This window comes from Elephantulus edwardii, unplaced genomic scaffold, assembly GCF_000299155.1.
Source record: "Elephantulus edwardii isolate Elephantulus edwardi_28Jun2011 unplaced genomic scaffold, EleEdw1.0 scaffold00012, whole genome shotgun sequence".
NCBI lineage: Eukaryota > Metazoa > Chordata > Mammalia > Macroscelidea > Macroscelididae > Elephantulus > Elephantulus edwardii.
This window is the reverse complement of record NW_006399762.1, coordinates 17,531,413-17,542,830: the sequence shown is the minus strand read 5'-3', so window position 1 is coordinate 17,542,830 and position 11,418 is coordinate 17,531,413. Positions and strand designations below refer to the sequence as shown.

The window sequence follows — 11,418 nt, the reverse complement described above, 5'->3', positions numbered from 1 at the left end:
CTTCTCCAGCACCACAGCTCAAAGGCGTCAATTCTCCTTCTATCCTCCCTAGTCATTGTCCAACTCTCTGATGCATAACAAGTGATTGCAAAAACCATAGCCTGTGTCAGGTGCACCTTAGTCTCCAGAGAGACACCATTGCTCTTGAGTATTTTAGAGAGGTCCCTAACTGCAGAATTGAAGACATCTTTATTGATATAAATTATTAAAATATATTTTGTTATATGCATATTCCTAAACCATATCTTGTCAACAAATACTGATTTATTTTGGGGAAGGCACTTTTGTTTGTGTAATACCATTGCCTTCACTGATTCCTCCTCATAAAAGATTGTATTTTCTTTGCTACTTTTGTCTTCCGAACTACTTAACTGTATATAAATGATCCTTTCTTTTGCTCCTTGGATTCAAGCTTAAAGGAGTAAAAAATTAATCCGCTCACCTGCCTCAACCATTAAAAAAAATAATTATTGTGTTACTATAATGCCAGGGATTTTCCTGAATCATTCCTAAGTGCTGCTAACAGACTCTTATTTGGTTTTTAGATTAAGGACACTCATTAAATACTCGTCCATCATCTAGGTATAAAATTATCTCTGAATAATCACTTATTTGAAGGAACACTTTCCTAAAGTCTCTTTTCATGAGTAAAATCCTCAGCTTGACTATTTTCCTTCTTTGTCCTTACAGATATTGTCCACTGCCAATGCCTCAAAGAGGCCACAGATAGTATCCTACATATTGTCTTATAGAAAACGAAATATACTTCACCACAGTAATGTTTTAAATATTCTTTCTAATTTCTTATCATCTTCCTTCCCGTGCTTCTGAGCACAGCCACATCCCCAGCAGTTTCACTCCACCTTTGCTTTGCATGGAAATAACTTGGCTTACATAAACTGTGTGTGTGTCTCGTGTGACTGTCTCTGATTTGGTTTGCCATGCATTCTAATTTAATTTTGGATTCACGTATAAGTTTAGTGACAATTGTCATTTTTGTGGGTTTCTTTTTTCCTTTCCTTCCCTTTATTTCCCTCCTTGATCTGTCTGTTATGTGTCTAAACAAGGAGGTCGCTCCAAGGAAAGGGCACGCCTCTTAGCACAAATCTGTCTGTTTCATTGTTAGGTGTGAATTTCCCTTAGATGAAATGCCGGTGTGTGCAGCTAATTGATACATATTTTCCTTAGTCATTGTACATATTGATAGAAAGAACATGAATTCCAGATTCTTATATAACTAAAAATGCACAGCTCTCATTTAGATGTTCATCTGGCAGTTTGCTACTACTGGCTTTCTCCTAGAGGAAATCAACTTTCTGCAATTCTAATGCTTTTTTCCCCATGTTCATTTGATTTAATTTCATTTTATTTGGACATTGATATGTAACATCTGAACAATCTTGAGATATCTATGTGTAATTTCACTGCTTCTTTTGTTGTTTTGATTTGTGATTTTTTTTTGTAAATGTGTGTGCGTGGGGTCTTGATTATTTGTTACAGCTTTGTTTTACGTGTGGTTGTGCTACAGTGAGACAATTAAGCAAGTTATTTCCTGCTCATTTTTCCTTTTCAGTTTTGTTTTTTTTTCCCTTCTGTTAGCCCTGCTTTGCTTTTGTGCCCTGAGACCTTGTGGATCCACCATTCCCAGCCCATTTTGTTGTCCTTCCCACCACGACAGGAAAAAGACGCTGCTGTGTCGTTTCAGTCCTGATTACATTTGCCAATATCCTTTTTGATTTCCATTTTACTTTCAATGTTTTTACATCCACATCAAAGATGATGAGACAGAATCTACAGAAACATCTATCCTGAAAAGTCACCTGGTTAATGAAGTTCCCGTCCTAGCAAGTCCGGATTTACTCTCTGAAGTTTCTGAGATGAAACAAGACTTGATCAAAATGACTGCCATCTTGACCACAGATGTGTCTGATAAGACAGGCGCTATTAAAGTGAAGGAGCTGGTGAAGGCGACCGAGGAAGAGCCAGGCGAGCCCTTTGAAATTGTGGAAAGGGTCAAAGAGGACTTAGAGAAAGTGAACCAAATCCTGAGGAGTGGAAGCTGTGCGAGAGATGGAGGCAGTGTGCAAAGTTCTCAGTCAGAAAGAGTGTTAGTGGAAGAGGACTGGGTTGTTGTCAGTGAGGAGGAAATAGAAGAGGCGAAGCAAAAGGCCCCTTTAGAAATCACTGAATACCCATGTGTAGAAGTTAGACTAGAGAAAGAGGCTAAAGTGAAAGTAGAAAAAGATTCAACTGGGTTAGTGAACTACCTTATTGATGATCTAAACTCATATGCGGGTCATCATGATGTGCAACCGCAGACAGTTAAAGAGATGACAGGGCAGAAGCGTGAGGCTCTGGCTGGTGGCAGGAGCTCTGGAAATGAGGGGAAAAGTGCACCTCCAGATGAGCCTCGGGGTATCCAGGAACAGCACAAGCCAAACCTGGGAATAAAGAAGCCAGTGAGAAGGAAATTAAAAGAAAAACAGAAGCAAAAAGAGGACAGTTTACAAGTTGGTGCAGATAAAACTGCACTTAAAAAAGGTAGTTCAGAAGAATCTTTGGATGAAGACTCAGGCTTAGCCCCTGAGACTCTTCCCACTGTGAAAGCCACATCTCCTTTGATAGAGGAAACTCCCATTGGCTCCATCAAGGACAAGGTAAAAGCCCTGCAGAAGCGAGTGGAAGATGAACAGAAAGGTCGAAGCAAGTTGCCAGTCAGAGTCAAAGGCAAAGAAGATGTGCCCAAAAAGATCACCCACAGGACACATACAGCTGCATCACCCTCGCTGAAATCGGAAAGGCACTCACCAGTGTCACCTTCCTCTAAACTAGAAAGGCACACTTCTCTTTCCACTTCTGCCAAAACAGAAAAGCATCCTCCTGCATCACCGTCAAGTAAAACTGACAAACACTCACCTGTGTCACCCTCTTCAAAAACAGAAAGACATCCGCCTGCCTCATCAAGTAAAACCGAGAAGCACTCACCTGTTTCACCTTCGGTGAAAGCAGAGAGACACTCCCCTGGGTCACCGTCAACAAAAGCAGAAAGACACTCGCCTGCATCCCCTTCAGGTAAAACAGACAAACGTCCACCTGTCTCACCATCTGGGAGAACAGAGAGACACCCACCAGTTTCACCAGGAAGGACAGAAAAACGATTACCTGTGTCACCTTCTGGAAGAATGGAGAAACACCCACCTGTGTCAACCTCTGGGAAAACAGAAAAGCACCTACCGGTATCACCTTCGGGTAAAGCAGACAAGCAACCACCTGTCTCCCCTACCTCAAAAACAGAAAGAATTGAAGAGACGATGTCTGTTCGTGAACTGATGAAAGCTTTCCAGTCAGGTCAGGACCCCTCTAAACATAAGACAGGACTCTTTGAACATAAATCAGTAAAACAAAAGCAGCCACAAGAAAAAAGCAAAGTTCAGAAAGAAAAGGGACCGATTACCCAGAGAGAAACTCAGAAAATAGAGAGTCAGACAATCAAGCGAGGACAGAGATTTTTAGTAACAGGTGCTTCAGAGTCCAAACGAGGAGTCCGTGTTTCCTCGATAGGTTTCAAGAAAGAAGATGTAGTTGGAGAAAAGGAGAAAGCTTTCAGTCACAAAACACCTGAGCCTGTTCAGCCAGCCGTCCAAGAAGAAAGTAAAAAAGAGACTGAGGTCCCCCAAGAAAAGGTGACTGATGAACAAGGAGAAATGGATCTCCAAATTAGCCCGGACAGGAAAACGTCCACTGACTTTTCTGAGGTCATTAAGCAAGAGTTAGAAAACAATGACAAATACCAACAATTCCGCTTGAACGAAGAGACTGAAAAGGCCCAGCTTCACTTAGACCAAGTTCTTACGAGCCCGTTCAATACAACATTCCCGCTAGATTATATGAAAGATGAATTCCTTCCAGCTTTGTCGTTACAGAGCAGTGCTTTAGACGGTAGTTCTGAGAGCCTAAAGCATGAAGGGATTGCAGACTCGCCATGTGGCAGCCTGATGGAAGGGACCCCTCAAATTAGTTCAGAAGAAAGCTATAAGCATGAAGGTCTAGCAGAGACCCCAGAGACAAGTCCAGAAAGCCTTTCTTTCTCACCAAAGAAAAGTGACCAACAAATTGAGGAAACTACCAAGTTAGAAACAGCAATGGAAAGTCATTCTGAAAAAGAACTTCCCACCACCAAAGACAGTAGTGATAGTTCTGAAGAGCAAGGTGCTGTAGTCCCTGAAGGCACAGATGGCTCTGATGATTGTATTCTAAAAGAGGCCACCCTAGAATCAAAAGCTGAGCAGGGAGATAGCACTGGCATAGACAATCTACCATTAGTGGAAGAAACAACCAAAAGACTGACTGAGGAAGTTACTTATGATGAAAATCAAGTAGCAAGTAGTGGTTCAACCCCTAAGACACAAACTGATATTGAGGTTCAGAAATCCACCACCACTGAACTCTCAGACGAGGTCACGACCTCACCATTACCTGATACTTCTGTGAAGATGGACTCAGGGACTGAATCAAAGCCTCAGGGAGTCATTAGAAGCCCCCAAGGATTAGAACTTGCACTCCCTAGCCGCGATAGTGAAGTCCTCAGCCCTATGGCTGATGAATCTTTAGCTGTAAGCCACAAAGACTCTCTGGAAGCCAGCCCTGTACTGGAAGATAACTCCTCTCACAAAACCCCAGATTCTCTGGAACCCAGTCCTCTGAAAGAATCTCCTTGTCGTGACTCTCTTGAGAGCAGCCCTGTTGAACCAAAGATGAAGGCTGGCATTCTTCCAAGTCATTTTCCTCTTCCTTCAGCCATCACCAAAGCAGAACTTGTTACAGAAGTGGCCACCATGCGGTCCCGGTTACTCCGAGACCCTGACGGCAGCGCTGAGGATGACAGTCTTGAGCAGACATCACTCATGGAGAGCTCAGGGAAGAGCCCCCTTTCTCCTGACACACCCAGCTCTGAAGAAATTAGCTATGAGGTCACACCTAAAGCCACAGATGTCAGCACACCTAAACCGGCCGTGATTCACGAGTGTGCAGAGGAGGATGACTCTGAAAATGGAGAGAAGAAGAGGTTCACTCCCGAGGAGGAAATGTTTAAAATAGTAACCAAAATCAAGATGTTTGATGAACTTGAACAGGAAGCAAAGCAAAAAAGAGATTACAAGAAAGAACCCAAGCAAGAAGAGTCTTCATCCTCTGACCCAGATGCTGACTGTTCAGCAGAGGTGGACGAGCCAAAGTGTGTGGAAAATGGTGGTGGGGAAAGTGATATTCCTGTAGTAATGACGTCAGAAAGCCGCAAGACTTCTTCCTCCTCAGAAAGTGAACCTGAGCTGACCCAGTTGAAAAAAGGTGCTAACTCAGACCTCTTAGCAGAACCAGTTATTCGAGTAGAACCTCCATCGCCACTTCTATCCAGCATGGATTCCAGTTCCAGTCCTGAAGAAGTACAGTTCCAACCAATAGTTTCGAAACAATACACCTTCAAGATGAATGAAGAGATTCTGGAAGAGCCAGGAAAATGCAAAGAAGAAAAAGACTGTGAATCTCGTTTGCCAGAAGATAGCCATGCTATTTCCACTGATGGTCCAGACACGTCTTATGATGATCTAAGCAGAGACGTTGAGCAGCCTAAAATCTGTGATGGGCATGGCTGTACGCCTGTGAGTCCTGGCGACTCAACCACTCCAATCTGTTCAGGTCTACAGAGCTCAGCCGCTGCTCATATGGATGAACAGCTGCTCATCCATAAAGAATCCTTAGCTCTTGAAGACAGTCACAAAATAGACACAGAAGATGAAGAGCTTGATGGTTCAAAAGTAGAATCTTTGAAAGTAGAATGTTCCAGTGAAAGCTCTTCATCTTTGTCCTCTCTGACTCATTGTCCAGTATCTGAAGGCAAAGAACTAGATGAAGACATATCATCTACATCTTCTGCTGTAAAAATGGAGATCACACAAAATGACCAAAGTTTAGGGAGTCTGCCAGCAGATTGTTCCACTGAAGAGTCTTCCCAAACTATGCAAACAGATAGATTATCCATAGATGTTCCAGTGTCCGATCCAACTGAAATGGATGGAATCTATGATACTCAAATCATAAGCCCTTATGAAAATGTTCCTTCCCAATCCTTTTTTTCAAGTGAAGAAATGCAAACCCAAACAGATGTGAGACACACCACAAGTTTTCACTCTTCAGAAGTATACTCTGTTGTTGTCACATCCTCTGTTGAAAATGTCGTAGTGGAAAACTCCTCTAGCGGAACTGTTTCAAGAGAACAATCTAATTTTGAAACCCAGGCCCTGGGAGTAGAATCAGAACAGGACAACTCAGTGTGGGAAAAGCAATCAGAAAGCAGTGCCTCATCTTTAGAGCCTCAGGTACCAAAAGAATCAACAGCCATGAGTGGACAAGTAAGCAAAGTCATTATCACAAAAACGGATGTGGATTCTGATTCCTGGAGTGAAATCCGTGAAGATGATGAAGCCTTTGAGGCACGAGTAAAAGAGGAAGAACAAAAAATATTTGGTTTGATGGTAGACCGACAATCACAGGGGACTACCCCTGACACTACTCCTGCTAGGACCCCAACTGAGGAGGGGACGCCAACGAGTGAACAAAATCCATTCCTCTTTCAGGAAGGAAAGCTGTTCGAGATGACCCGAAGTGGTGCTATTGATATGACCAAAAGAAACTATGCAGATGAAAGTTACCACTTTTTTCAAATTGGACAAGAATCCGGAGATGAGACTCTTTCTGAAGACATGAAAGTCGGGGTTCCTAAGACTGAGGCCCCACAGCTGGAAACATCGGCTGAGCCACTAACACTTTCAGCTTCAAAAGACACAGTAGATGATGAAACGGACCTACTTCCAGCTGACCTGAATGAAAGTGGAGATGAGGTATCTGCCACAGATACTCAACTTAAGTCCCAAATGGGGATGACAGCTTCTATTGAAACCTCAACCAAAGAGGATACTTCTGCAGGGGAAGAAGAGCTCTCCACCATGCCAGTGGCTGACACATCTGCAGTGTCCAATATGAAGCAGACATCTTGCCCTGACTCTCCTGAACCAGTACAAGTGCAGTTAGACTTTTCCACAGTCACCAGGTCTATATATTCAGAAAGGGATGATGATTCTCCTGATTCTTCCCCAGAGGAACAAAAATCTGTGATTGAAATCCCTACTGCACCCATGGAGAATGTGCCTTCTACTGAAAGCAAATCCAAAATACCTGTAAGGACTGTGCCTGCTGCAGCACCAGCACCTCCATCTGCAGAGTGCGAAACTGCCCTTTCTGACAATTTCTTGCCCAGTCTGGATGATGAAAGTAAGGAGGATGAAGCCAAACCAAAGTCCAAAATCCCTATTAAAGCACCCAGCCAAAGAGCCGAGCAACAGCCTCCACACCTAGACTCATCTCTCCAGGAGATGGTGGCTCCTGAGGGTGTGGACGTGGCAAGCAGAGCACCAGATAATAGAAGCAAATCTGAATCTGATGCTAGTATTTTGGACTCAACAGTCAAAAGTCCAGTAAAAAGTAGAAGTTACAATGAGGCAGAAACAGAGAGCAGGGAGAAAGCAGAGGAACTTGAGTTAGAATCAGAAGAAGGGGCAACAGGACCAAAGATTTTTTCATCACGATTGCCAGTTAAGAGCAGAACTACCACATCTTCCTGCAGAGGGAGCATGAGCCCCACAAAAGAAAGTAAGGAACATTTCTTTGACATGTACAGAAACTCTATAGAATTCTTTGAGGAGATTAGTGATGAGGCCTCCAAGTTAGTGGATAGGCTTACGCAGTCAGAAAGGGAGCAGGATTTAGTTTCAGATGATGAGAGTAGTAGTGCCCTGGAAGTGTCAGTAATTGAAAATCTACCACCTGTTGAGACCGAGCACTCAGTTCCTGAGGACATCTTTGACACAAGGCCCATTTGGGATGAGTCCGTTGAGACTCTGATTGAGCGCATCCCTGATGAAAATGGCCATGACCATGTTGAAGGTATTTGCCAGCCACTGGGATTCCCTGTGCTACGCATGTCATAAATCTGATAGAGTTTTTTTGTTCGTTTGTTTTCTTTGGTGATTTGTGTCTTATTTTCTTTAAGCTTTCTGTGGTGGTTAATGTGTTTGTGTAAGCCTTTTACGTTTTGTGCTTTCTCTGTATAATCTTGTCTATGAAAACAATCTCAAGATTGAGTAATGAGAATGCTTATGGAGAACATAAACATGATAAATCGGCAATGGTGATCTTGCCTTTTTCTAGCCACTGCACGTAAGGCCATGCAAGCTTTGAGTTTTGTTGTTCTGAAGTTCCAGACATCGCCTTAAATGAAGCACTTTTGTATATGCACATGAAGATATTGACTTTTATTTCATAGGATGAGGATTCATTGCTTTTACTTCTTTGATTTTGTGAAATTTAATTTGTATTTACAATTTTGTAATCATTAGGAAGCCATTTGCTTGAGAAGATTTCACATAAAAAATTCCAATTGTTGTGGATCTGATTTTGATTCAGAAAGGTTGGATTTCAAATACCACTGGTAAATACTTTAAGCAAACGTACCTAAGGTAAAAATATGCTTTTCATTTATGTGGTAGATGAATGGAGGATATATCTCAGTTAGGTGCCACAGACAACAAAAACTCAAACTTTGCACAATTCTAGTTGACTGTGAAGGGATGATTGCATTTTGAATTATCAAGAAGGAAACCATAGATGGCTTTCAGAAGTAGTCTCTGGTCTTCCAATATCTCTACAATAAAGACTATCAATCAATTACTGATATAAAAACTTATAATACTATAGTTTAAAATGCTGCCCATCAGATGACTATTTGTAATAGTAAGTAATATATCTATTTGGTAAAAATCAGTTAGACATTTTATCCCTCATAAAGATAGATAGATGGATAGATAATAATAAAAATGATTATTATTACAAATATATATATTTTTTCAGCCTTCTTTCAAAGACCAACAGGTCCAGGTCAATGTTGTTTCCAGTTAGACTGGGTAATGCTGAGTTCATTTGAACAATCCATCATAAGTCTCTGTTCAATACCAGAGATGATTTCTTTCCGATGTAAAAAAAATAAAAAGTGTTTCACTTCTGCATTACATCTATAATTTATCTGGCTTTTGGTGAGAACGATCTTGGTGGGCAGTGTTTTCTCTCTTAATTTAAATGGAATGCCCTAATGTTACTAAGAAATCCATAATTTACATAATTATGACCAGGGACTAAAACCAAATGTATTGCCCTTGAATCTGTTCTTATTCATACTAGTCTTGATTAAAGAGATATGGAAGCAGATGGTTTTCATAATTCATATTAGATTTATTCCCCATTCCATCCCAGAAATCAGGCAAATACACAGTGTAATGTGATTTCAAAAGTCATAGCTAATTTGTACTACTATCAAATCTTTGAACAAGTGACTTCCTTTCTTTGGCTGAATCAGTGACTGTGGTTCCTTTCCTGGCATAGACAACCTTTGGCCATTTTGGTTTTTACCTTTTGTAGATCCACAGGATGAGCAGGAACGGATCGAGGAGAGACTGGCTTATATTGCTGATCACCTTGGCTTCAGTTGGACAGGTAAAATAAATGTGATCCATTGTCCCAACAAAATCAACTCGGTTTAAATGATATCATTATACCAACTAAATGTCATTTACCATGAAAAAAGATTCCCCAGCAGACCACATGAAATTATGAGACAAATAATAAAGTATGAACTAGAAAATTCAGACTCTAATTGGCTCATAGTATGACCCAAGGCAGGTCTTCCAACTTACCTGGAATTTTGAATAATAGAAATTTAGATTTTGAGATTTAAAGACAACACCATCTTTTATCATTTTCTTTTGGTGGTTACAGAGATCTAAACTTTTGAGCTATTACTGTATTTCCAGACTAATTTTTTATGTTACAGAACTATGTTAAATATAATTTTTGGGAAATAAAATACATTTACTTTGAAAGTTCATAAAGGGTTCTTATTATGGATACCTTGTATCAGATATATTCATGTCTACAGTATGGTATTGTTACAATTGTTCAAACACCTAAGAATTCAATGTTTCACTAACATTCTGACAAATTTATGATGTTTAAGTGTATAAATTCTAAGACATGTTTAATGAATAATTTGGTGAAAGTGAATTATTAATGTGGTTTATTCATAAAACACAAATTATAAGTTTAAAAAACTTTATTTCATGTATCTTATTTGTGATTGAATGTATTAAATTATATTTGCCAATATAACTTTCTTTACACCACTATGACTATCTCATTGAGGTTAACAGTATAAAGGTAATTAATATATTTTCCTTTCATTTTCTGAAAAAAAAAAAGATGATTAGGAGCTATTTAATATCATATTATATAAATTTATATGTTGTTGTTGTTATGTGCCGTTGTGTCGTTTGCAACTCATAGCGACCCCATGTACAACAGCCCTTAACCCTGCTCTATCCTCCCGATTACCCCAGTCACTGAATCAATCCACCTCATAGATATAATTTATTAATAACCTTTATTAATGACTCCAAAGTACTGAAGAGCAATGGTGTCACCCTGGAGACTAAGGTGTGTTTGATACAGGCCATGGTCTTTGCAATCACTTCTTTTTTTTTTTTCGGGTTCTCATTCATTCATTGTTGCACTGTTTACCCTCCTCCCTGGTTCTTTCTCCCCCCCACCCACAAATGTCTGCTTTAATTGTCCAATTGCCACAGTGCTTGTCAAAGCCAGTTCTGATTAATCTCCTTTGTCAGTGTGCCCTTTGCCATTCCCTATCACTCCTCCCTGAGAGAGACTTCACCCTGATTCATAAGGAAAAGGGGATAACGTATTCTCTTAGCTACTTCCTGCTGAAAAGGGACGTTCATATCTTCAAGGATATGAACATGTACGGCTAAGCACAATTAATAACAGTGCAATTAAATTCAAAATCAATCTCCATAATAGTCTATGTGTTTCCTACTGCCAAAGGGGCCCTTTAGAGTAGTGAGAGAGGATCTTCACCCTGAAACCCACAACGCAATCACTTCTTATGCATCAGAGAGTTGGACAATGACCAAGGAGGATAGAAGGAGAACTGATGACTTTGAGCTGTGGTGCTGGAGAAGAGTATTGAGAATACCATGGACTGATAGGAAAACAAACATATTTGTCCTGAAAAGGGTTAAACCGGGCATCTCCTTGGAGGCAAGGATTCTGAGTCTCCATCTAACGTACTTTGGACATGTTGTGAGGAGAGGCCGGTCCTTGGAGAAGGACATCATGCTTGGGAGGGTGGAGGGACAGCGCAGGAGAGGAAGGCCCTCTATGAGGTGGATTGATTCAGTGACTGGGATAATCGGGATGGGTGTGTCAGAGACAGTGCGATTGGCACAGGACAGAGCAGAG

The 11,418-nt window shown here is 40.9% G+C and overlaps 1 protein-coding gene across 3 annotated transcripts in view; it reads left to right on the top strand.

The window, feature by feature from the left end:
• The window catches only part of ANK2 (ankyrin 2, neuronal), an 843,213-nt gene that overhangs the window by 807,438 nt on the left and 24,357 nt on the right, over positions 1-11,418 (top strand). For 2 of the 3 annotated variants that reach the window (XM_006881082.1, XM_006881083.1), the window contains one exon: positions 9,526-9,600. In XM_006881082.1, coding sequence (XP_006881144.1) covers positions 9,526-9,600 — 75 coding nt within the window. Of the gene's footprint in view, positions 1-1,776; positions 7,999-9,525; positions 9,601-11,418 lie in introns of all 3 variants that reach the window. The other variant, XM_006881081.1, reaches the window with a different exon arrangement.